Source organism: Elgaria multicarinata, chromosome 3 (assembly GCF_023053635.1).
Source record: "Elgaria multicarinata webbii isolate HBS135686 ecotype San Diego chromosome 3, rElgMul1.1.pri, whole genome shotgun sequence".
Lineage (NCBI taxonomy): Eukaryota > Metazoa > Chordata > Lepidosauria > Squamata > Anguidae > Elgaria > Elgaria multicarinata.
In genome coordinates, this window is record NC_086173.1 from 49183112 (window position 1) to 49210465 (window position 27354).

The 27354-nt window shown below is 43.9% G+C and overlaps 1 protein-coding gene across 1 annotated transcript in view; it reads right to left on the reverse strand.

Annotated features, from left to right (window-relative positions):
- FASN (fatty acid synthase) overlaps positions 1 to 27354 on the reverse strand; it is a 67726-nt gene that overhangs the window by 21677 nt on the left and 18695 nt on the right. Inside the window, exons 6-23 of the mRNA XM_063120192.1 lie at positions 26341 to 26463; positions 25330 to 25445; positions 24774 to 24908; positions 19384 to 19843; positions 18328 to 18515; positions 17721 to 17910; positions 13630 to 13724; positions 12750 to 12884; positions 12425 to 12628; positions 6575 to 6690; positions 5644 to 5819; positions 5169 to 5360; positions 3991 to 4071; positions 3706 to 3891; positions 3213 to 3392; positions 2760 to 2963; positions 1400 to 1710; positions 909 to 1298 (exon numbers count right to left, since the gene is read on the reverse strand). Of these exons, the coding sequence (XP_062976262.1) occupies positions 909 to 1298; positions 1400 to 1710; positions 2760 to 2963; positions 3213 to 3392; positions 3706 to 3891; positions 3991 to 4071; positions 5169 to 5360; positions 5644 to 5819; positions 6575 to 6690; positions 12425 to 12628; positions 12750 to 12884; positions 13630 to 13724; positions 17721 to 17910; positions 18328 to 18515; positions 19384 to 19843; positions 24774 to 24908; positions 25330 to 25445; positions 26341 to 26463 (3482 nt within the window). The remainder of the gene's footprint in view (positions 1 to 908; positions 1299 to 1399; positions 1711 to 2759; positions 2964 to 3212; positions 3393 to 3705; positions 3892 to 3990; positions 4072 to 5168; positions 5361 to 5643; positions 5820 to 6574; positions 6691 to 12424; positions 12629 to 12749; positions 12885 to 13629; positions 13725 to 17720; positions 17911 to 18327; positions 18516 to 19383; positions 19844 to 24773; positions 24909 to 25329; positions 25446 to 26340; positions 26464 to 27354) is intronic.

Here is a 27354-nt window from a genome sequence, read left to right on the forward strand (position 1 = left end):
TAAAGCAGACATTTGCAACCTAGCAGTACAATCCTAAGCATTTCTACTCAGAAGTAAGCCCCAGGTTCACATCCCAGTAAGTACGCCTAAGATTGCAGCCTAAATCGTATTTTATACCTCTCCAATTGGCAAATATGATTATTCAGCAAAATAGAGATTTCTTCATCCCTTTCTCATTGGATCTTAGTCTGGGTCATTTCTATTCATCATTCACAGCTGTTGGGCTCCACAACTTGGGCTATATTTTAATTTCTGAGATTATCTCTGCCTCTTGATGTTGCCATTCTTATTCTAAAAGGCCTGGTAAGTAGATATCGCATCCCATTCAAGTATGAAAAATTAAGAGGTAGCCAGAGATATGACTGATCCCTTAGTTATTGTAGATCCCTTATAGCTGTCCCTTGCCAAAACAACAAAATACTTTCTCAGTTTTCCAGAGCTAAAATCCACTGTTGATTCATTCTTTCCTTTTACCCTAAAAAGGCAAAAGATTCCACAATTTTATTTGATGCTGCTCTAACTGATGCCCTCCAATTTGTTCCCCCCCCACACACACAAAAGGCTGCAATTGTATACTCACAGTAGGGCACATTGAACTTAATGGGTCTTTACTTCTGAGTAGACATGCAAAGAATGGAAATAAATTATATGAACAACAGAACAGTTATCCCTTAAAAACAAAAAACAAAAAACCCACACCACCAAGACTCTGGAGTTTTGAACAAAGCAAGGGTGGGCAGAAGGAAGATCTCCAGATGTCTTCAGTTTCCAGAAGCCCCTGCCAGAATGTCCAGTGGTCCAGAATGTTGAAAGTTGATGTGGAAAACATCTACAGATCTACTTTTTTCCCAACCCTGATCTAGAGCCAACAGAAGAGAGAGAGAGGGAGGGAGAAGGTTTCAGTATACCTGAGTCAGGAGACCCGGTTTCTCCTGAAGCTCTGGAGATGTGAGGAAACCAACTATTTCTCCCAGAGTTTCTCCTTTCAGAAGAGTGTGCAGTAAGATAAAGCCACCTTCCTTCACTGTGGCTGCCATATTGGAGAGCACCTCTGCCTGATTCCTGAAAGTGTTCAGTGAACAGTTGCACACCAGGAGATCGGCATTTGTCAGGCTTCCAGAAGGAGGGCTAGCTGGGTCCCACTGTTCAATGGTAATCCCAATTTCCTGCAAATGGCTCTCATGTGATGCCAGGATTTCTGGTGTCCGGTCAGTTGCAGTGTAGTCCAGTTGTAGCATGGGCTGAGTGTTTAAGATGCCTGTAACCCGTGAGAATAAGTGCCCATCTCCTGCCAGAGCCTGTAAACATAGAGCAGTGGTCAGTGAGAAACAGGATAAGTGATGAGCACATGGAGGAAAAGACCTGTTTCAGAGCTCTGCAGAGTTACACTTTAGCTAACCTCCACTATCTTCATCTTGCGACTCGTGATGTTCTCCAGTGCTACGTCCACACAGGTCTTCAGCTCAGCAAAATCCAGCAAGCCATTAAGAAGAGGATCCTCTTGAAGATGCAGCTTCTCCCGTGTCACAACCTGTTCCAGCTCTGAATAGAGATTTCCATTTAGTTCCAGGCGGCAGATTTCAGCAAGGATGTGCAGAAGACCCTTCTGGCCAGGATCTGTCTGTGCAGGGGACTTTGTAGATTCTAGTCCTGGAATAGCCAACTTGACTCCATGCTTTGCTATCTTCTTCTGTAAGTTCTGGATCAACCCTGTAGGGAAGAGGAACAACTTGCAGAAATGTTTATGTCACTGGTGCTTTCCTGACTCTGCTCACCTTGTAAGAACAGCAACTGATTTCCCACTGAATGCATTTAATGAAGTAGTGTTTGTCTGCGTATCTGCAGTACTCCAGTCATTTACACATTTAATCAATAAATGATCTTGAAATTGTAAGTTCTTGTTCTCAATGTATACAAGTACACAACTAAAGACCTTCCGAGAAGGACGTTCTCACTAAATAAAAAAATATACAATAGAAATGCCAATCCTTCATTCTCACAACTTCTAATTTAAGGAGGAAGGCAGTTGTCTTCAGCACTGTAGATAAAGGGAATGAAATGTGGAAGAGGCAAATGTTCCCAGGGTCGTCAGAGCAGACAGGGATGAGTTTGATGAGCAGACAAAAAAATGTTTAGGTTTTGTGAAACCCACATTAAGTCTACATTTATTACAAACAGTTCTTTAACTGGTTTTGTAGAAAGGTGGCATGAAATGCTGCGCTGGAATGCCTTCCTCTGGACTAAAGCTACTTCAAAAAGGGAAGATTTGCTTTTGACCAAAAACTGATGCCAGCCTAAAGGGACATTCAAGGGCTGGCCATTTAACCATCAAGACAGAACGCAACTCCTACGTCCTGTGAACTAGGTTTTGCTCCTCAGTAATGCCTCAAAAGTGTTTGTCTTGAACTTAGAAGCACTGAGATAAATGACTTAACTCATGCTCCAAAGTACATCAGAAGCCGAGAGACTGAAATGGGCACCATAGTTACATGTCTTGAGCCACCTCTGACAAGTAGCAGGTAGTTTATTCCTGGGGTTTGGAAAATGGCAAGATCTATGTCATGTCAGCAGTTAATGTTACAGTTAGGCAGAGGCTTTACCGGCGTTCTCCTAAGATGTGTGTGCTGATCCAATGTGAGATGCATCCAATAGGTTGTATCGAATGACATCAAGCAGAACATAAAGTGGTGCTCTCAGTTCATGGCCCTGGTGACTACTTTGTGCAGGGCGCATCATCCCAGGGATAGAAACTCTTTTACCTTTGCAATGTTCAAAGCTGGACTGAAGCTGGGCATTGGAAGACAAACAGCCGCTCTCCACATAGGGCACAAAACAAAATTTCTCAAGTGTGGGAGGGGTCTGTTCCTGCTGTCGCCGAGGGGCCGCGCTCGCGTGAAGGCCAGAGATCTGAACAGCTCCTGCTGTGATGGTATCAAGGCAACGGTCCACAACAGCATCAAAAACTACAAGGCAAGGAGAGAGTCAGCAGAATGCACTGAAAAAGTAAACACAAGGATCTTTCAGAATCTAGTCTAAGGGCTACAATAAACTCCAGCTGCTTGTAACCTTACAGCTTCCATAAGTCCATCTAACCGTTTTAGGCAGGCTCAACAACTTTAGATTATTGGCTTCCATAAAGGAGCTGCAACGATGCATGCAAAATAATAATAATAATAAGAAGAGAAAGGAAAGAAAAAGAGAGCGCTCATTACCTTCAACCTCATCACTGGATTTTTGCACACGCTCTTGGTGTAGCTTTGGATCAATGCACACTGAGCGGATTCTGGTCGGCAAGCGCAGACTTCTTCCCATTTCCCCCAAGATGATCAAATGTAGCAGGGTGTCAAGGAACGTCACCCAATTCCCATTCCATAACACCTTCCCAGTATTCCCTGGGGGTGAGAAGCAACATAATTAGCATGCAACAACTACTAACAGGGTAATACTGGCACAAAATAAATCAGGAAAATGCATTTCACTCTCCTAGCAATGACTCAAGATTCCTGTGCTTTCCAAGCTAGCTCAGGACACAATGCCTGCCCTCATCTCTACTTTCTCAAAATCTTCTTTAACTGCCAAGCATGCAAGTGTCTGAATTCCCTATGCTTGAATTATGAATCACTTTCATCTCACAGCCAGCCACCTCCTCCAAAGTGAATAGTAACCATTGTTATTTCTATCTTCCAGCGAGAGATATGGTGTTACCATTGTTACTGGATTCCATGAGTCCCTGGAATGTTGGCCCATAGTCATAACCACGCAGGCGAAGCTCTTTGTAAATGTCCCCTTTTGATAAGCAGATTTCTGAGCTAGCATTTGGCTGCGTCCCCGAGTCCATTTGTTGGTTTCGGAAATTATTTAGAGCTGTTTCTTCCAAAAGGCAAATTTTTCCTGGTAGACACAGTACAAAAAGGGAAAAGGTAGTCAATGGCCAAGTGCACACACAGCATTGACTTCTTCAGAGACCGTGTCCTGGAAGCATTTACTTACCACTTACAGCCAGATTTCCATTCCCAGACACTTCAAAACGCTGGGAAGCTGGCATGAGTCTCACCTCCAGCTGGGTTGAGCCTGCAAGGTAGCCAGAGGTTAGTGAGATATTAGAGCAGGGGTGAGGAGCCGTAGTCTTGGGGGGCAAATCCTGCTTTCTTGGGGTCCAAATTTGATCCTCTGGGATTCCCCAGAAGGCCACTGCCCTGGCTCCCACCCACTTTCATTTGGTGGCTTCCTGGCTTTTGAACAATTTTTTCAACATTCCAAACGGTCTCAATGCCTCTCCTAAGGCTTACTTACTGGCAGTAAGAGCTTTGAGTTACAATAGACTAGTATTTTGGACCCCCCCCCCTTTTGCCTTTGGTAGGGTGACCATATGAAAAGGAGGACAGGGCTCCTGTATCTTTAACAGTTGCATAGAAAAGGAAATTTCGGCAGGTGTTATTAGTATATATGGAGAACCTGGTGAAATTTCCTCTTCATCACAACAGTTAAAGCTGCAGGTGCCCTGCCCTCTTTTAAATCTGGTCACTCTAGTATAGCTCCTGCAGTTTTAAACTTTTCATATGGTCACCCTACCTTTGGCCCCACCCACCACTGGAATGCGGCCCCTGAGAACTTCTCTAAAACTGAATTTGGCCCTCAGGCTGGAAGAGGTTCTGCACCCCTGTATTAGAGGAACCTTAAATTCTCATAATTTTCACACCCATCCAAGCATCCCAACATGTATCCAATTTGGTAACAGAGGCGGGAATAGTCTTTTCACTGTTTCTGCATACAGCAATCTTTCCTTGTCATCATATATGTACCATAATGGATGTTTTTAGGATGTTTTAATAATGTATACTATGTTTTTAATTCAGTTTTACGTATTTTCCTTATTGTTACTCCCCGCCTCGATCCAAACAGAGAGGCGAGTAAGAAATATTATTATTATTATTATTATTATTATTACAAAGACTCTTATTATGGTACAGATATGTACCATATATGTACTATATATTTGTTTCCCCGTCCTATGGCTAAAATTGCGTCACTTCATTTAAGTGTACCCAGAAGGAAATGGTTTCACCAAAGTGTGTTAATTAGATTTTGTCTTCCTGGACTTCAGAGAATCAGTTTTACATGCCTATATCATACTGTTCCAAAGATAGAGGGACCTTTGTTCGCCTCACCTTTCTTAGGAAGTATTGTTGCCTGATGGATTGTAACATCTTCAAACGTGATAGGCAATTCTTCCATGGAAGTTCCCAGAGAGCGTGCCAGAGTACGCCAGGCTAAGACCAGGTAGCCAGTGGCTGGGTAGAGAACTCTGCCATCGATACAGTGACCCATCAAATAATAATCAGGGGATTCAGGATTCACATCTGTCAGCAATTACGGAAAAGAACAAAACATAATTCAGAACTGCCAATAAAGCTCTGGCTTAATGAGACTTAAAAGCTATTTCTCCAAGACTGACCAAAATTCAAGCATGCATATTCTCACTTTTCCTCCGACCACGTAGGTTTCAGGGCTCCAAACACTACTCTCTTCCCCACTTCTGACTGCCCCACAATCATCTGCCTAGTTCTCCTGCTAAACATTCTAGTCTGAGCACTTCAGATGTCTGTTTCTGAAGAAAGAAGGCACACAACTTCCAGTACACACCAATGTTGTAGACAGTTGCTGCTCCAGAACCGCCAGAGCCCATTATGAAGTCTTCGGCTTTGGGGATATCCCACATTTGACTGTGGTCCCACAGAATGTAAGGAGAGATGAGCGGCGTTCCCACAGGGGCAGGATATTCAACAGATGGATACAGATCGTTTGCAAGGACATTTATTCTAAGAACGGAAAAACGAGAATGTATGAAAATTTAACAAAAGAGCACCATGGGTACAGACCTATAGCCAAGAATGAGCATGGGACTGGGGATACCCCTCCATAAGATGTGAAGGGTTGGGGGGAACTGGGGGGAAAACAGGAAAAAATGGGGACCCCCTATATTTTCCAAAGAAAATCCTTTTTTGTTTTGTTTCCCCCACCCCCATTTTTTCTGGTGTCCCCCCCACCCCCGGCCTTCACATCTCTAATCGCCCCTCCACACCAACTTTTTGGGCCACTTCTAAAAATGCACAATACTTTCTCCTCCTGCATCTTCTTCTCTTCAAATTTCAATATGACCATTTGAAACATCTAAAGGAACCCCAGCATCAACCAGAGTTGAAAGTTCTGATTTTTTAACATTAATATATGTATGAATGAGTTGGATACTACACAAAGCTTCAGAAGAATACACTAGCTTTTTCGTGAACCTGAATGAAAACAACCCAACCCATTCTTCTATTATATTAGCGGTATTAATGGAACTTCAGAACTTCTCCCCTAGACCATCAAAATATTTTAGGGTAGCAACAGGACTGGGGCAAAAGCAATTAAGACCACAGTCCTATGCATGTTTAGCCATGCTGGGAGTTGTACGATGTTTTCTCTGTCTAAACATGCATAAAATTGACCCTTAAAAGGTACAATCAAGTCTATTCCAAGCATGAAATGTAGGGCATTGTATTTCCACGTTATCTTTCCTCTATCCCCTTACCCCGTCAAGTGGATTTTTCCAATATGTGTCAGGAAGAACTCCAGGTTGTTTTTGTGATCTCTCTTCATCAAGGGTAAAATAGTGCAGGTTGGCTTCAAAGCTCTCCTCAGGATTGCCTAGACAAGTGGATTTTTTGTTAAAATGATCAGAAAAATATCAGGAATGTCCTTCTCCTACATTAGACGTTTAATTAGGGCAGTAAACTGTTTTGTTTTTCCTGGCAACTTGACAGTGCCATCGACAGAAAATACAAACATTTAGTAGGTGAAAATTTTCTTATCGCTGCACTGTCACACTAGAAAAAGCTGTCTGTGGGTTAACGCACAAGAGCCCTACAAGGAAAAATATTGGCCACTTAACCTGAAAGAAGGAAAAGTCCTTTTATATAACCATGTCATGCCAAAGCAAATAGTAAAAAAAATGTCACAACCTGCTTGGCAGATGGTGAATAACTCCTACACTACTCCAGCTCTTTTCAAAAAGGATTAACAAGAAGGATTTCACATTACTTTCAGTGAGGTGTGGGCAGACCTGTGAGATCTACTTTGTTTTCTACTAACTGGAACCAGATGCAAAATAGTCACTCAGGGATACAGACATACTCTGGAAATTAAACTTTCAGGTTAAGTGGCTACACGCTCAGCCCAGAAATTTGTTTTCAGAACCAGAACTGAGCTCACAGTCCCATCACTCAAAAGTGTACTATCACACAAAGTTCTCACTTTCAGCAGCCTACTTGGCATAGCAATTCTATACATACTTACCTGGGAGTAAGCCTCAATGAACTCAATTGGACTTACTTCTGAGTAAACATGCATAGGGTTGCACTGTTGGGAGGGGGAAGGATGGATTTAGGTTGTTGCTATTGTCTAAATAAAGGTGAGTCAGAAACACTTCCCAATCTACTTCTAATCACTCAAGAGATCTACCAGTAGTTCTGGGGCCTGCTTTCATGGCACCATTTTGGTGCGTGCTGCCGTTAAACCTCATGCTTTCATTGTTGTGGGATGGTAGCAGGTAATCCCATCCAAGGAGGCAGTGCAGGTTTTCTGGTGGCTATTTGATTTGCCAGGCCTGCCCCTTGCCCAGCTTATGTCAACCAATTAGAGGTTGCCTTCCACCCAGGAACAGCCCCAGTTCAACACTGGAGCGAGATCAGTTGGCGGAAGAGCTGTGGTGATCTCACTTCAGTGAGAAAAGTTGTGGTAAGTCCCCAACTTTTTCAAAGTGCAGCTTCATCTATTTGCCCTGCAGCAGCTGCAAATCGGCAGCTGCGTCATATAACCAATGCAGCGCCACTGCGGGGCGAAGATGACATTTAGTCCACCCCCCTGAAGTACCTTCTGCCCTTCTCTACTTTACACACAGTGCTGAAAGAAATGATCCCTCTTCCTTCCTGCCCACTTTGGAATACTAAAATCCGGAGACATTTCCATATGACCCCACAAAAGCCAAGACATGGCTTTAATAATACAGATCAAAGAGTGTTAAAAAAAAAGAAGGGGGGGAGGATAAACATTAGAGTGCCTTTCCAGATTATTCTAAAAATGTCACATATCTCTTTCATACTGAACGCCAGCAGTTCTGGTAACAATGGTGCCAATACTCTACCCGCATAATGGTGAGGGAAAGCTATCAGTGTGCTGGGATTTTTTAAACACACACACACACACGCAAGATGTGCACTCCATTGCTGGAGAGGAAAGACACACGGCCTTCAAACATCTAAATTATAAAACTGAAAATAAAATATATCACAAAAACAAATGGCCCTTTTGGTGGTGGTGGTAGGGATTGACTTTCAACACTAGAGATGTCATGAGCACTATCCAGGGCCAGATAGTGCTACACTAAGCAGGATATGACACTTTGAAAACAGTTTGAAAATTGTGTATGGAGTGTGTCCTGGGCCCCTACAGTTGTCACTACTGTTATAAACCACTTTAAAGCAGTAGTGCAGATCCTGCCCTGTAGTCCCTAAGATACTCTGTCCAACCGCATTACACTCAGCCCTCCCAACTGCAGTTGGACATGCAAGTCGGTGGGGATGAGAACTGCATTTTCCCAGCAACAACATATTCCTGCTTGAGTGTTGGGATAATGTAATACCCCTCTGATAGAATCACTGCCTGGTGGAAGGATGTCTCCATCCCTCACAATAACTAAATAACTAAATAAATAGCAACCAGTCATTTATTGTATCAAAATGACTGGCTTGGATCTAGGGTTGCTGTTGACTGGTACAGAAGGCAACAACAGTTTGCTAACTTAGAAGCAGCCATTCACCCAGAAGCCTTTGCAGGCAACCATGGTTTGCAAGCCCTGGAGGCTTGCAAACCATGGTTGCCTGCAAAGGCTTCTGGGTGAATGGCTGCTTCTGCTTCTAAGCTAGCAAACTGTTACAGGCCATACAGTTGCCCTTCCATGACTGGAAGACACTTTGATCTGACGCAGGTTCCCTCTGGTGGAAGGGAGAGGGAGGAGATTTTGGCCAATCGCCTCTGCCTTCTGCAGCCCCAAACGCCACCTTCAACTGCTGTTCTGGAAGGTCCCCTAACTCATTGCAGTAGAGTTTCAAAGGGCGAAGGGCACCACAGGGTGAAAGGGGAATCGACAAAAATTGCCTCCCATCACCCTTCGTCAGAGATTCAAGCTGTTGTCTAGAAAGGGCTATAGACATATAGACACAGCAAAAATAAAACACAATTCAAGGCACTCCAAAATAAAGGGGCTGTATTCAATCTTAGTCCTACTTAGAACAGAGCCGTTGAAATGAATGGGACTTAAGTTAGATTAACATTGGATACAACCGCAAGGCTCCTGCAGCACAACTGAGTTAGTCACATAGTTTTATGGGCTGTGCTTTACACAGGAAATCCATAATATAAACCACGCACTGGACTAGAAAAACTGGAAAAGAGGTTATATGTAATGCAGCCAATGTAGCAACATAGCTTAATATTTGTTGCATAATTGTAGTTTTATGATGCAGAGTCATAGCTTATTGCAATGAATCCTAAAACTCCCTGCATCCCCCAATCAGAATGGCTAGTGGAGGAATGCTGCAAGCTGAAGGACTTATTTCTGACTAAACATGTATAGGATTGCACACTAAGAAGCATCCCACACAACAATGGTATTGCCAAGATGTTTTTCCTTTTAATTCCCCTGCTGTTACATAAATATGCCTTGCACCTTGATTCTAAATACATTGACATGGGAGTTAATTCTACCGATTTCAATGGGAGTTGCTTCCAAGAAAGTATTGTCTAAGCTCACATGTGGGAGGATGCCACATAGTAGAGTTCATTGGAACTTACTTCTGAGAAAGCATGCATAGGATTGTGCTGTATAACTGCAATTCTAGGCATACATACTTGGAATCAATATTATTTGAGAAAATTTCCATAGTACTACTACTACCTTTTTTTTTAATCCCGAAGCAGTTCACAAGATAAAATTATGATAAAATACAATAAAACCAATCAATAAAACAATAAAACAGTAATAAAACCATACAATATGTCATTAAAATAACCAGATAATTGGCAATGCTAACAATAAGGGAAATGCCTGTTAGTTGGGAATGAATGCTGTTTCATATACAAAACAAATATGGCAAATTCTCTGATGTATTTGGAAAAAGAGATCCAGCTCCATTCTTAGGAAAACAAATTGTGGGAAGAACCAGCAAAGGAAAAGATTTTGATCAAGGGAAGGACTTCCTTCAACTCAACTCTACTCTAAAAACTACTTGTGGCACTTCTAGCAGCCCTTGAGCGGTACAAAGATAGCAGCCCTTCAAGCTACCAATGAACTATAAAAGCCACCCTACAAAATTTAGTAATACAAAGCCAACTCAACAATCTCCAAACAAGACAGCCTTTGCCTGCCACTTAAAAAACCATAAAGTACGTGCCAGATGGATCTCCTTGGAAGGGAGTACCCCAATTGGGCACAAGAACCAAAAAGACCGTCCTTTTGATCGTCTGTTCCACCATTTCCTGCCAGTGCTCAACAAATCTCCCAGAAGATCATGGGGCACTTTGACAAAACCTTTGCTGAAGTCAAGATATATTAAATCCCACAGCAACCCCACAGTTCATAAGGGAGGTTACCCGATCAAAAAATGAGTTCAGATTAGTCTGGCAGGATTTGTTCTTGACAAATCCATGCTGGCTACTAGTAATCCAAGGTGGTTGCAGATTGACTTCTTCGTAATCTGCTCCAAACATTTCCAGGGACTGATGTCAGACTAACTGGTCTGTACTTCCCAGGTTCCTCCTTTTTGATGTTTTTTAAGATAGGGACATTAGCCCTCCTCCAGTCGTCCGGCACTTCACCTGTCTTCAATGATTTCACAAAATTAATAGACAGTGATTCTGAGAGTTCTTCTGGCAGCTCCTTTATTTCTCTAGGATGCAGACTCTTACAGGTTCACAGCCTAAAATATTATGGCTTAATGTCCTTCTTCCTGTCGCTTTCTTCACATACATGATTTTAATTCATTTAACCTATTCTAGTTTCTCTTCCTTTAACTTCAGAAAGCTCAGGGTATAGTGTATGCACAGCAGGGACGGCATCAAGGGTATTTATGTATTACATTTGTATGCCACCCATCTGGCAGTAGGCATGATTGGGCACCGGCTGAGGGCCCAGAGCCCAGCATGGGCTCACAGATTAAAAAAAACACCTTGGAGTTGCCCCTCCTCTTCACCATTGCAACCTGCTTCTTCCCCTTCCCCTCACTCTAGCTCAGACAAGAGTGGTGGTGAGAAAGAGGATAAGGAGATCCCACTGCCTCCTTGCTTACGGGCTCTCTGCCTGTCGAACAAGCAAGTGGTAGCAATGATGAGAGAGAAGATGAGGCCCAACAGCAGCTGGTGACAATGGCAGTGAGAAGGTAAACTCATAAGGGAGAGGGCCCCCATTGAGCGTGTCTTGCCTGAGCCCCCCCCCCCCAAATCTGGAAACCACACTGATTATGCAAACTGAAATTCCTTCTCCTACACAATTATTAAAGATGCAGGAGCCCTGTCCTATTTTACATCTGGCCACCCTAATACAAGGAATATGTGATTTTATTTCCCACTGCTAACACATCAATTTTAATAATGCTGAGTGCAATGTGAGTTGAATAAATGTCGCTGGCATCTTTTGTATGATGCCTGGGATACTGGTAGAGAGTGACAGCCTCTCTCCACATTCCAGTGGTGCACTCAGGGCAAGACTTTGAAGGGTGGGGGGCAAAGTCCAGGGCCCAATTCAGCAGAATAAACAGAGGGACCCCCCCAAATGTAGCAGGGCAGGCCTACCACATTTTGAAGTAAGTGAAGTAATACACATTATGATAAAAAAAAACCCTGGAGCTGGCACTGCATTAAATTGTTTAGTCCGGGAGAGAAAGCTGTACAGACAACAGTATTTAGGAGCACTGAGGGGATAAATGAGAAAAATTGGAGAAAAGGCTATTCTTGTAGTGACAAAAAAACAGGCATGTTGTCCTGATACCTGACTAGCTTCAGACCATTATTTAGTTATTACATTTATATACCGCCCCATAGTCGAAGCTCTCTGGGTGGTTTACAAAAGTTAAAAAATAGTGAATATTAAAAACAAATATACAAAAATGTAAAACCATCAAAAGCATAAAAACAACAATATCCATTTAAAACAACTATTCTGGGGTCAGTTTTAAAAAAAACACCTCAGCATATGTTGTTAACTGCCTGGGAGAAAACTCCTGACCTGGTGCCGAAAAGATAACAATGTTGGCACCAGGTTCATCGGGGAGATCATTCCATAATTGGGGGAGATCATTCCATAATTAGCAGCCATCAAGGGCAATACCTGTAGAAGGGCATGAGGAGCAATCTCCACGACAACAGCATTTTCCGGAATATGCCTCAGGCCCTCCTGGAACAAGACTGGGCTCACAAGGTTGTTCACATGGTACTCAGCAGAGGAGTTCTGAGCCAGCTGACTTTGCCAGTGAGACTCAGGGATAGAGGTGCTGACCCAACGGGAGGTACGAGGCTTTGGATTTGGAATAACCTAAAAGAAAAAAATGGAGGGAGGCCTGAAACTTTAAACAGAAGGTCAAGCCAAAACTGGACACATCCCCCTGCGAGCTTAAGCACCCCTCCTACCGTGAAAAGTAATTCGGAAGCATTACCTTCTGCAGGGCACTTAGCAGCACAGGCGCGATAGATTCCATATAATAGGAGTGGAAAGCAACTCCAGCGCTGAGCACCTCTTTAGCAAAAATACCTTCCACTTTCAGTTTGGAGACAAATTTGGACACAGAATCCTGAAAAAAGAGGGGGAAAGGAGAACGAATTGGTGTTGTGTGGGAGTGGCACTTCCCAATAACCTAGTGCCACTTGTGTTGTCGATTTGGGCTCTACAGCCAACAAAATAACCATCATCCCCATGCTTTGCTCACATGTGGATGATCCTACTTTCCTATGCATATACAAAATTCTGTCAGAGTAGGGTGGACATACAAGGGTAGGGGGACCCTGGGCCACGAGTCCACGGGATGGACAGCAGCTGGGCTAGGGGTGTTGAGCATCAGGCCAGGGAGCTAAATCTAACCTTCCTGGCATCCCAATACGGGTTTCCCAAGAAGGCCCACCCACTTTGCCCTGGCCCCACCAACTTCCCTGCCAGGTTACTGGCAGACAGAACTTTAAACTAAAATATGCTGGTAAATCTGGCATTTCGGCCTGCCTCTTTTGCCTTCAGCCCACTCACCACTGGAACGTGGCTCCTGAGGGCTACTCTGAAATAGAATTCAGCCCTCAAATTGAAAAAGGTTCCCCACCCCTGAGCTAAAGGGAGCCGGATTTCACAAAGGGACTGGAATTTACCAGCCCAATCCTTAGCTGCAGTCCCCTAGCGTCACTGCCAGCTTGCCAGCCTGCATTTCCACATCTTTTAAAGAGGTCATCTCTTTTGAGGTTTGGCTCAGATGGCATTCCTGTGATTAGGACATGCCAATCGATACCTTACATATGCAGCAGTTGATGCAACGGTTCCCATTAAGTTCTCACCTGAGGCCCAGAAATTGTGACAGTGTCTTCGGAGTTGTGACAGGCAGGCACCACTCCAGGAGGGCACTTTCGCTTACACTCCTCCCATGTCAGACCTGCAAAAGATAAGAGTGCTTTGAATCGGCACAGACCATTCTGGAGCAGTCCCAAAGAAGTCTCTCATAGGAACCCTTTCAAGTTGCATCATACTAGAGCAGGGGTGGGCAACCTGGTGCCCTCCAGAGGGTTTTGGACTTCAACGCCCCCCCCCATACTGTCTGGGGAAGGTTAGACCAGCCATGATGTCTGGGGCTTATGGGAGCTGTAATCCTAAACACCCGGAGGACATCAGGCTGCCTATTCATGTATTAGAGAAACTGTGAGGATACATATAAGGGGGAAGGATGGTATGTGTTACATACACCCTGATAACAGCCATAGGTCAGATACTTACAAAGCAGGCTACATGACCAAAGGTAAAATAAAACTGTCCTGAGCAAACTCCGTGAGTGCCCAGTAAGGAGCATGCAATAAAACCCTCGTCGGATGGAGCTTATTATGGGAAACAGAGCCGTGTCCTCAGTCTTATTAATAAGAACAGCTAACAGGGTTTTGCCTTTGTTATAATTCTCCTCCTGAATTTGGTCATTTCTGTGCCCCATTCTCACCACCTCAACATACACCTCTGGAAGGCTGGCAACCTATCATAAGAACATGAGAAAAGCCCTGCTGGATCAGACCAAGGGTCCATCTCATCCAGCATTCTGTTCACAAAGGTCCCAAACAGCTGCCTGTGGGAAACTCACAAGTAGGATGTGTGCAATAGCACCATCACACTCGTGCTCCCCATCCACTGATATAAAGAGGCATACTGTCTCTGGTAGAGGAAGTAGCATATAGCTATTACAACTAATAGCCTTGTCCTCTATGAATTTGTCCAATCCTCTTTTAATGCTGCCCAAATTGGTGGCCAACACTACAACTTGTGACAGCAAATTCCATAGTTTAACTATTTATTTATTAAATTTATATACTGCCCCATAGCTGAAGCTCTCTGGGCGGTTTACAACTATGTGCTGTGCCGAAGAAGTCCTTCCTTTGATCAGTCCTGAATCTCCCACCAATCAGCTTCATGGGATGACTCAGGTTCCTAATACTATAAGAGAGGAAGAAAAATGTCCTCTTATCCACTTTCTCCTTTGTCTTTTATCATCAAATTTCACTTTTACTATAGACTCTCTAGCGCAACATTTTGACCACTTGAACTAAAGCTTTGTGTCATGATATTTCAACAAGTTGTCCCTTATTTGAATTGTACAGAAAGTGGCATTTTATCTTTTCATGCTTTAAAATTTTACCTTATAAGAAGAAGACTATTTTTGCTGCTGAAACATCACAGGAAGCAAGGACCATTACTTTTTCTTTAAAAAAAAAATAGGCTGGACACATTTAATAGTTATATGATCTGAAAAAATGTATTGCTTCCTATGGTGCCCACACACATTTCCCTGGTTGCACTGTTGCCTCTGGCCAAACAGGTGTTGCAAGTTTTATTTTTTGAAACAATACAAACATCTGCAAAACCTGTTTACTTAAGCTATTGTGGGATGTGTGTGTACATCATGAGCCATGATCCCTCTTTCAGCTTTCCCATCTATTATTGAGGGGGTGGGGAGATAGCCCTATCCTCTATCATCCTCTATCTTCAGTCTCAATTACTACATGAACATTTAAGGTCCTTCTCCAAGTGTCTACTCCGAGGGAAGCTCGGAGAATGGCAACAAGGGAGAGGGCCTTCTCAGTGGCGGCCCCCCAATTCTGGAATGATCTCCCCAATGAGGCTTGCCTGGCACCAACATTGTTATCTTTTCGGCCCCAGGTCGAGACCTTTCTCTTTTCCCAGGCATTTAACAGCATATAATGATTTTATAACTGACCCAAGAATAGTTGTTTTAAATGGATATTGTTGTTTTTATACTTTTAGTGGTTTAAAATTTTGTATATATGTTTTAATGTTCATTGTTTTTAACTTTTGTAAACCACCGAGAGAGCTTCAGCTATGGGGCAGTATATAAATGTAATTAAATAAATAAATAAATGAACATTCATTCGTGATCTTATCGGACATTAATTATCCAGACAGGTATTTAGTATCTTACTATCATTGGAGGGTTGTTGTTATTTTTAAGTCTCGACTCTGCCTACTGAGTGATTTGAGAGTCTTGCATTTGATCATTGATCTGAAGCAGTAGTTGTTGGCTTCAGTGGGTCAATATTTGATCGTGGGTGGTTAAATGGAGGAGTTGCTGCTTAATTTACCATCCTCAGGACACTCTGGACTTTTACCTAGGTGCCTTCTTTGATTTGGGTGTGTGTGTGTGTCCCCTAAAATTATTTGAAAATAGCCCTAACTAAAACAGCAGCATAAAACATTTTAAAAGACAACAGTAAAATTATAAAATGAAGATGAGGATATGTTCATTTAAAAGCACACTGAAACCTCTTGGTCTTTAAGACCTTTTTAAAAAGCAGGTGGCCAGAGAGCCAGGGAACTCTCCACATGACATTCTGGTTTTGGGCATTCCACAAGGATGATCAGTGAATAAACTGGAAACCTGAAAGTGCTTCTTCGTGATGCTTGAATTTCAAAACAAGGGCCCCTCTTATCTGATTTTACAATGTGCAAAAGCAGGAGCACCCTGCCCAACATTTTTTTAAACAAATCTATGCCATCAGGCGTGGGTAGGTGTAGGTGTAAGGTTGCAGCTGTCTCTTCTCAGAGACACTCCCACCAAACCTACACCTGATAGGTAACCAAAGTATAGGGGCAGTCACTCAGTTGCGATTGTACCATGGGGCTGTATTTGTCTGCTTTTGTCAATCACAAAATTAAAAGTACAGAATTCCTTCTTTTTGTGGCGGTTTACTGACATTTAACAGCAGCCAACTGTTACAAGCATTAATAATTCAGATTGACACCCCCCCTGCCCCCCCAAATTTTCATGGAGTAGTTTTAAATACAGTCAGGGCACAATCCTATCCAGATAGTTGGCAGCTTCTGAACTCAGAGACTGCTGAGTATCCAATGCAGTGGAGAAGCTCCATGCTCCAAACACCCTGCATCTCTGCTAGACAGGTGATTTTGCCATTCTAATAATGGCGCCTTGGAGGGGAAGGGAAGAAAGCTGAGGGGGGGGGCATAGGAATTGGTGTAAGGCAGCCGCCCCAGGGCTCATCTTGACAAAGGGTTTGCCCCGGGGTGGATTCGCAGTAGCAGCAGATCATCTACATGATGCAGCCGCCATTGCGAAGCCATCCAGGGGCAAACCCCAGAAACTCCGCTGAAAAAAAGTCGGGCACTTACCCCGACTTTTTTGTCTGCAGAGGCATGTCACAGCCAATGGTGCCCCCTGAGTGGTCGCCATCGGCTAGACAAGGAAGGGGGCAGACCTCCAGGAGCTCAAGAGAGCCCTGTGCCTCCTGGTAAATAAAAAAAAATAAAGAAGTGGGGAAGGGTAGGAACGAAGCCCGTTCTCCCCCCAACCGGATTTTTTAAATCTCTATTTGTGCAGCTTTGCAGATACAGATAAAAACAAAACAAAAACGGGGGGAGGAACAGGCAGCCAGAGGGAGGTCAGAGGAAAAAGAGGTGGTTCGGGCGCCCGGCGTCCCCCTCCTCATCCTCCTCTGGCTGCCTCATTCCTCCCCCATCCCTCCTGGTGCTCAGCACAGCGGCAGCTGTGGCAGAAAGTCCACACTTGTGTTCCTTCCCGTGCAGATGCCGGGAAGGAGCCAAATGCGGGAGCCCGAGGCCTCGTGGCCACCATCAAGACATGGGCCCAGTCTCCTCCCTTCCCATCCCTGGGAATGGCCCCCCTTTCCTCATCTCCGCACTCCGATTTGTGAGCACGGAGAGCAGCTGGCACGGTTCTCTCCAGGAAACCGAACTATCCTATGCCATGGGGTTGCTCTCTCAGTCTCCTTATTCCTGCTCCATACTGCACCAGGAAAGTAGATTCGAATGCTTCTGATTAAATATATCTTAATTTAGAAGGAAACCTGAAGCGAGGTCATCAGGCAGAGCCAGAGGGGAAGGGCTTCTAGTTACCTACCGACAGCAGCCATGCCTCCTGGCGGCAGTTTGGCTTCTTTGATGCACCGCCCTCTCCAATAGGCAGCGAGAATGGCCTCTTCGTGACTTAGGGAGTTATCTGCATAGCCACAGGCTAGCTCTCCAACAGAGTGACCAACAATCCCATCCGGCTGCAAACCCAACATTTTTAAAATATCGATCTGTGCAATCTGGGGAGGAGAAAACACATTGCTGAGTTTGTGTGGCCCATTGGGAATTCCTATCTATGCGAGTTTTGTCACAGCACAACCATTGGAACAAAGTTTTATTAAACTCAGGGTGAGGATGCTAAATGGCATTGACCCTGAACTCTTATTTCTTTTTTAACAAATATTTTATCTCATTGTGGCCTATGTACCCCAACCCAGGCCGTATTTTACAGTTAGCCACCTTGAGCACTGGAAAAATGGGATGTAAAAGTAATACATTAATGCATATAGTATGTATGTGTGTGTGCACGTGTGTGCGTGTTACTAGTAGTGGAACATTGATTTAGAAGAGCATGAGCCACAGAAGCGTCACACTTCAAGCTTGCTTACAGGAATCAAATTGGGGTGGGGGAGGAACTCGCACCATTTCATGCTTACCTGAATAGCAGCAAGTCCAACAAATGAATTAACAGTGTCATTAAATGTGTTTTCGTCCGCATTCAGGAGCAGATCGGACACCTTCAGCCCTGTGTCTTTCAGAGCTTCATCTGAACGCAAGATGGACTGATGGAAGGCTTCAAGCTTCATCAGGCTCAGGCCCATGCCTTTCCACTGGGTCCCCATGCCTGTCGGATTGAGGAAGCAGAACCTTTAATGCTGTTGGCGGGGGTAGACTAGAGGATGGAGACTTGAGCTGGTCTTTCAGAGTGGCATTCAAGAGTCAGATCAGAAGAATGGAAACCCCTCTAGCTAGCACAGGAGCACAGAGTCTCTTTCAGCCCAAGGGCTGGATTCCATTTCAGAGGTGGTTTTTGGGGGGGTCACATCCCAGTGGGGGTGGGCAGGGCCAAAGGCAAAAGGGGTGGGGTCAAAATACCAGCCTATTATAGCTCAAGGCTCTGACTGCCAGGAACTAACCCTTAGGAGAGGCATTTCAACTGCTTAGCATGGGAAGAAAACTGCACAAAAGCCGGGAAACCACCCAATGATTGGCAGTTAAGGGGAAAGAGTGTGGCCATCGGGGGGAACTCTGGAGGGCTGGATTTGCTCCCCAGGAGGGCTGGATTTGGCCCCGAGGTCCTGCAGTCCTGAGCTAACAGGAAATAACACTTCACACTGTTCAGAGGCATAAATGTGATAGGTTGAAACTCCTATAATCACTACGAGCCATGCAGATTCTCACTGACACTGTTCACACGACACGCTAAGCCATGGTGGTTAAGCATTTTGAGCTAAACATTATGGCTTAGCATGTCATGTGAGCCAATCCTAACCATGGTGGCTACATAACCACATTTTAAACATGCTCACCAACCATTTGCTGTAAAAGGTTTAGTGGCCGAACCATGGCTTAGTGTGTCGTCTGAACAGGCCCACTGTATTAATGAGACCATCTAACATGTCATGAAACCTAGCAAAGCTAGACATCTGGTCTCAGACAAGCCAGTCTCCAGAGAAAAAAGAAGGGTCTGTATGTGATTTAGATGTAATTACCTGAGCAGATGTACCACAGGGGCCTCCCTGACGACTGAGCATTCTGAACCTCCTTCACATCACTCTCACAGCCAATCAAGGTATAGCCCCTATATGGCATGGAGGACACAGGTATCCCAGAGATATCATTGAGCATGCTCACAAATGTGGCGTGCTCCTGCCGATTTCGGCACTGTTCTATTAACGTTTCTACTGCTTCTTGAGTCCTTCCACAAAACTGTACCAGTCGTGGCAAATTTTGAGTCTCCTGTGGGGCAGATTTCTTCTCGTTGGGCCTCAGGATGATATGGACATTTGAGCCTCCGAAGCCAAAGGAATTGAGACCAACAAAGTGTCCTTTTGTGGGGGTTGGCTTAGTAACGACTTCTATGCGACCATCTTGTAAGGCAGGAATATCTGGATTGGGAGTATTGTAGTGAAGGTTTGGTGCCCAAAGACCATGTTCTAAAGAGAGAAGTACCTGGGAAAGACAAGAGTGTAACAGGATAGGCTAAGATTATTATTATTATTTGTCTAACAGGTCACTGGCATAATTTTGATGTCAACCACAATTGCTAAGAAATAATTCCATTTTAAATAAAACCTGAGGTCCTTGGGATTCTGAAAAGGTCACTACATTTTTCAATAAAGGCTAAGCTTTGCAATTCAACCTACTTCCTGTATATAACACAGAGCATGTTTCCTAATTGTACGCCTCTTCTTGTGCAATGACTTTTGTTGTTCAACATCAAAACAATTCACAAGGAGTGAAAGGTCAATGGAAGGTTCTCTATGGAGAACCGAAGGAAGCCCTCACCAACCTGGTGCCCTGCAGATGTGCTCAGCCATCATGCTGGTTGGGAATGATGAGAGAAATGGAAGCCGTGATCCAATCTGCTATGAATATACTATTTATTTATTAAATTTCCATACCACCCTATAGCTGAAAGCTCCATTCGACGAGCATTTTTTTTATTATTATCACGTTTTTATACCGCCCAATAGCCGAAGCTCTCTGGGTGGTTTTATTGCACACTCATTACTGGGCACTCACAGAGTTTGCTCAGGTCCCTCACATGACGTCGTCTGCCTCCCGCGCGCCTTCCACCCCTTCTGGCCTTCCTTGCGTGACAAAAAAACCCCTCATTAAGTCCGATGTTTTTTTAAACTCGGAATTGCTGCTCTCTCCTGCTGTGTGCAGGAGATGCAGCACCATTAGAACAGCAGACCCAATGGGCCTCGTGCTCCTTGTGTACTTCCTGTTTTGAAAGAGGAAGTAACTTGAGGAAGGAAAACACGGGCGGAGAAGCGAGTTAGGGAGCATGTTAACCCCTGGTGTGATGGAGTTTGAAATCTCTCTATACATTTCTGCTTCCTAAACTGCCCAGTTATTCTTCCCAATTTCACTTTCTATTCCCCTTTCTTTTTAAAGTGTACTTCCACTTGCTTACAAATCTACATATTGGGATGCTGAAATGATGGGCGTCATGGGACAGGCACAATGGGAAAGAAAATAAAAGTTGCTACAAACAAAACGCCCAGAGCCACGGCTCTGAAACATGGCCATGGGAATTTTGCGTTGCAAGGATCAAAGCAACCTACGGGGTTTTCAGTGTCAGAGATGGATGGCACACACTGACTTCGGGGGGTGGGGGGAAAAGCCCAATGGACTCAGTGGACTTAGGTCCAAGGAGACGTACATAGGATTGAATCATGGTTTTACACAAATTACGAAAACTGGAGAAGTAACTTGCAGAGGCTCTTGAAGCCACAGACCTTCACAGCATCTGTTGCTGTCCCAGGTCTATAGCTGCCCTTAAGCCGACAGCTGCAAGTATACTACCTGCTGATGCTTTCCCTGCCTTGTGGGAACTCGACATTCAAGGGAAGCCTGGGTTGCTGACAACATTTCTGCCCTTTCAGGTGACTTTCTCTTCTGTCATTTTTTCTCCCTCCCCTGTTCTCTCTCCTCTATGCTCACCATCTCTCTCACACACCTTCCATCCCTACTGAGCAAGAAGACCAGCTTTTGTCTCCTTGTATTGGCTTACTGCCCTTGAGGCAGTTTACAATGATACTGATGGCTATTTCTATTACATTTATACCCCACCTCTTTTTCCCTCTTGTAGCTTACATGGTCCTCCTCCTATACATTTTATCCAACCAACAACCCTGTGAGGTAAAAGCTTTTGGCTGAGAGTCAGTGACTGGTCCAAAGTCACTCAGTGAGTTTCATGGCCAAGTGGGGACTAGAACCCAGATCTCCCAAGTCTCAGTCAAATACTCTAACCGCTACACCACACTGACAATCATAAAACCAAACAACAACAATGACAACAACTTAACGGAAAAAATAGTTGACTAACACTGGCATTTTTGGCGCCAGGTAAAGGCCACAGAGGAAACCAATGTGGCTCCACAAAAAGCTTATTGATGAACTGAAAACAAAAAGGGATACATATAGGAAGTGGAAGGAAGGCCAGGCTACAAAAGAAGAGTACAGACAAGTGGCGCAGAAGTGCCGAAATGGCGTCAGGAAGGCTAAAGCTGTGAATGAGCTGAGATTAGCGAGGGATGCTAAAAGCAATAAAAAGGCTTTCTTCAGATACGTGAGTAGTAAAAGACAGAGGAAAGAAATGGTGGTTCAACTGCTTAATGAGGATGGCAAATTGATAACAGATGACAAACAAAAGGCTGAAGTGCTCAATTCCTACTTTGCCTCGGTCTTCTCCCAAAAGCGGATCTATGACCCCCCTGGAAAAAGTGAAGCAGAAGTTGAGGGGGCAGGATTGCAGTTTGAGATTGATAAACAAATGGTCAAAGAATACCTAATTTCCTTGAATGAGTTCAAATCTCCAGGGCCCGATGAACTGCATCCTAGAGTAATGAAGGAGCTAGCGGAAGAACTCTCAGAACCTTTGTCTATTATCTTTGCAAAATCATGGAAGACGGGTGAGGTGCCGGACGACTGGAGGAGGGCTAACGTTGTCCCTATCTTCAAAAAGGGCAAAAAGGAGGAACCTGGGAACTACAGACCAGTCAGCCTGACATCCATCCCTGGGAAAATTCTGGAGCAGATTATAAAGAAGTCAATCTGTAAACACCTTGAAATCAATGCAGTGATTACTAGAAGCCAACATGGATTTGTCAGGAACAAATCCTGTCAGACTAATTTGATCTCATTTTTTGATAGGATAACCTCCCTTGTGGACTGTGGGAATGCTGTGGATGTCATATATCTTGACTTCAGCAAAGCTTTTGACAAAGTACCACATGACATTCTGATTAACAAACTAGCTAAAAGTGGGCTAGATGGAACAACTATTAGGTGGATCCACAGTTGGCTACAGAATCGGACTCAAAGAGTACTTATCAATGGAACCTTCTCAAACTGGGGAGAGGCAACGAGTGGGGTGCCGCAGGGCTCAGTCCTGGGCCCAGTGCTCTTCAACATTTTTATTAATGATTTGGACAAGGAGGTGCAGGGAACGCTGATCAAATTTGCAGATGACACCAAATTGGGTGGGATAGCTAATACCCTGGAAGACAGAAACAAACTTCAAAGTGATCTTGATAGGCTGGAGTGCTGGGCTGAAAACAACAGAATGAAATTTAATAGGGATAAATGCCAAGTTCTACATTTAGGGAATAGAAACCAAATGCACAGTTACAAGATGGGGGACACTTGGCTCAGCAATACTACAAATGAGAAAGATCTTGGAATCGTTGTAGATCACAAGCTGAATATGAGCCAACAGTGCGATATGGCTGCAAGAAAGGCAAATGCTATTTTGGGCTGCATTAATAGAAGTATAGCTTCCAAATCACGTGAGGTACTGGTTCCTCTCTATTCGGCCCTGGTTAGGCCTCATCTAGAGTATTGCGTCCAGTTCTGGGCTCCACAATTCAAGAAGGACGCAGACAAGCTGGAGCGTGTTCAGAAGAGGGCAACGAGGATGATCAGAGGTCTAGAAACAAAGCCCTATGAAGAGAGACTGAAAGAACTGGGCATGTTTAGCCTGGAGAAGAGAAGATTGAGGGGAGACATGATAGCAGTCTTCAAATACTTAAAAGGTTGTCACACAGAGGAGGGCCAGGATCTCTTCTCGATTCTCCCAGAGTGCAGGACACGGAATAACGGGCTCAAGTTAAAGGAAGCCAGATTCCGGCTGGACATCAGGAAAAACTTCCTGACTGTTAGAGCAGTGCGACAGTGGAATCAGCTACCTAGGGAGGTTGTGGGCTCTCCCACACTAGAGGCATTCAAGAGGCAGCTGGACAACCATCTGTCAGGGATGCTTTAGGGTGGATTCCTGCATTGAGCAGGGGGTTGGACTTGATGGCCTTGTAGGCCCCTTCCAACTCTGCTATTCTATGATTCTATGATTCTATACTCCCATGATGGGGCATCTATGTCTGCTGTTTTTGAACACATCTATTAGGGAATATGTTTACTTAAATTACTTTTAGCTGTTTACATTGTTTTATTTTGCTGAGTTAATTTTTTTTAGACTGCTTTTATTGTGTTGTGTTACGAATATTTTTTATGAATTGTCGGCTATGGGGATATAGAAATGAAATTAATAAGATGATGATGATGATGATGATGATGATGATAATGATGATGATATAATATTAAAAACACTGAAAACCATTAGGAGCCAGCAGTAAAATTAATAATCGACCAACAGATTAAAGATTAAACACCTGCTTAAGAAGAAGGTTATGTCTTCAACGAAGACACCAGACAGATCTCCCTGGGAAAGGCACTCCACGGACAGAGAGCCCCTGCAGAAAAGGGTCTTTCCCTGGTAGCTACCTTTTGCACCATTGTGGATGGTGGCACCCAGAGAAGAGGTTTCGAAGACAGTCTTAACTACTGAGCAGGAACATATGGGAGGAGGTGCTCCTTCAGGTAGATTGGTCCTAAGCCATTTAGGACTTTAAAGGTTAATACTTAACACTTTGAATCAGGCCCAGAGTGAATCCTCTCCAGAGTTTATCTCGTCAAGGACAAACAATACACAGTCAGTGGGAAGCCAATATTCTTCCAAGTGGGAGAGCATAGAGAGGTTAGCCGATCCTAGAGTACACCGCTGACTAAAACAGGTGGAGCTAAAGGAAGGCGAGAGAAAGTCGGCCTGTCTGGCATCCCGTCAGAAGCTGCCTCAGAACTAGTCTTTCTGAAGTTGGGAAAGGGCTTTCCATTCTTCTTGAAAGGACAATTGTCTCGCTTAGTTTGCATAGTATTGCCTAGGGGAAAGTTCCTAGAAATTAGACTTTCTTCAGGTGGGAAGAGAAGTTTATTGCTTGAATAAAGCTTTGTGGATTACTTAGCAGGCTTTGTTATTGTCTCCCAAGAAGGCAGGAGATTTTGAGAAACACGACAGAGACTGACATCATTTTCTTACCTTTGCCAAAGCTGCGAGGCCAGAGGCAGGCTCTGGATGGCCCATGTTAGATTTTGTTGATCCGATCAACAGTGGCGGTCGATCCGATTGGCAAAAGACATTGGCAATGCCATTCACTTCCTGAGGATCTCCAACCTAAGAACAGAGAAAGACATGAAGTCCAAAGCAATTACTGGCTAGGTTTCTGTCAGATCTTCCCACCGTAATTCTGTATGGAACTGATCGGGGGTGGGGAATGACTCCTCATATGCACAGTCCAATTTGCCTTCTTTCTCCACATGATTGCATATCCCCATACATGCTCACATGGAGGTATTTGACATTGTGCACCACAATGCAGACTCCCAAAGTTCCTGAAATATACTGAGATGAAATAATGGAGTGGGTAGAGGTGGGATGAGGCCACATATTCTCCATGTAAGCTTCAAACAGAAGCTTACATTTCTCCTAACCCAGCCGGAGGAATTTAAAGTATAGAAGGGGGAAGTCTTGGGAGAAAGATAGATAAGCCAACATTAAATGGAAAAAGTAAGGATAGAAAAAAGAAAGAACAAACCTTTGTGCCTGTACCATGAGCTTCTATATATTCCACTTCTTCAGACTTAATCCCAGCATCTTTGTATAGAGAACTGACCAACTTTTGCTGCATCAATCCAGAGGGGAATGTTACACCTGAGGCAAGAAGAACTGTCACTTCCTATTTTCATATGAGGGAACTTCCCCAAGCTACAATCCTTTATTATTTATTTATTTATTGCATTTCTATACCACCCAATAGCCGAAGCTCTCTGGGCAGTTTATCAACTTACTTGGGAGTAAGCCCCATTCAACTCTAGGACTAACTTGCTATTTACTGTTGCTATTTACTGTTTTACTCTGTACAGCACCATGTACACTGATGGTGCTATATAAATAAATAATAATAATAATAATAATAATAATAATAATAATAATAATAATAACTTCTGAGTAGACATATATAGGAACTGCAAACTTGCAGAAGAACTTTATCACCACATTCGCAAACAGAATGGAACTCTCCAGATGCTCTTTGGATAGTATATGGCTCCTTCCCCAACCTGGTGCCCTCCAGATACGTTGAATTGCAACTCCCATCACTCCTAGCTAGCATGGGCATTGGCCAAGCTGGCTGGGAAACCCTGGACATGTACTGCTAGTCAGTGTAGACCAGTGGTCTTCAACTGGTCCAGACCTGAGATCCACTTCGGACTCCCAATCTGCAACATGGGGCCCACTTTCACAATTTTCTCCAGGCTCAACATGACAGCAACAGCTTTGCCGCGACCCATCTGGACTGATCTTGCAATCCACTTTTGGGCCGTGATCCACCAGTTGAAGACCACTGGTCTAGACAATACTAAGTTAGATGGACCAATGGTCTGACTTCATATAAGGGAGATTTCTAGGCTCCTAATGAGAAGAATAGGCCCATTTGACCAAACACAGTGAGGGAATTCCCAACCTGGCCCGGTTCTATATACATTACATCCGTTTTTGTCCTTGATAAACCAAATTTCACAAACTCCAGAGATCATATACATCTTACCTTGCTCCTTAAATCCATCAGTGTTACAGCCAGAATTGACTATGGTAGCATAAATCCGTTTGGCCATTGACTTCTTGGTCAGGAAAACAACTACGACGGCTTCTGAGCGACAATATCCATTCCCTATAGAAACCAAGAGCCATAAAAACAACCATCTTGCAGAGAGGGAATAGGACATCACAAGAAGCTCCTCTACTTCAAGGACAAGCTGCAATCCCTGCCCGCTAAATTCCACCTCTGGTTGGATCGGCCCCCACAAAGTGGCTCTCAGATAAACAAAACAATTCAAAGCAATTCATTATTTGTTACTTTTGTTATTAATTTATTTATTTACCACATTTGTTATCCCTCTGTTCAGATACTTATTGTCTCCCAAAGCAGTTTCCATCAATAAAAAGAGAGACAGAGAAAGACAGACAGAGGACGTCACCAGGCTTACAAATTAAAATGATGACACACACAAGGGAAGAAGAAAAGGGTGCGGGGAGGAAGAGTCTTGAAGGAATAGTCATGCCTTCTCTGTCTTTTTTTGAATACCGGTTTAAAGTAAGGCAAAGAAACAGACAAAAATAAGAAAGAGAAAAAAAGGCCACAGGGCTACTGCAGGAGAACCTCTGTGATTGAATGCTGCCCTTGACAAATCCAGTCTTTGCCACCCATGAGAAGCACAGAGTCAATCTTCTTAATTTATCACAAGAGTTCTAAACTCTGGCCCTTTCTACACCTAAGGTAGGGTGACCATATGAAAAGGATGACAGGGCTCCTGTATTTTTAACAGTTGCACAGAAAAGAGAATTTCAGCAGGTGTCACTTGTATATATGGAGAACCTGGTGAAATTCCCTCTTCATCACAACAGTTAAAGCTGCAGGAGCTATACTCAAGTGACCAGATTTAAAAGAGGGCAGGGCACCTGCAGCTTTAACTGTTGTGATGAAGAGGGGATTTCACCAGGTTCTCCATATACACAAATGACACCTGCTGAAATTCCCTTTTCAATAAAACTGTTAAAGATA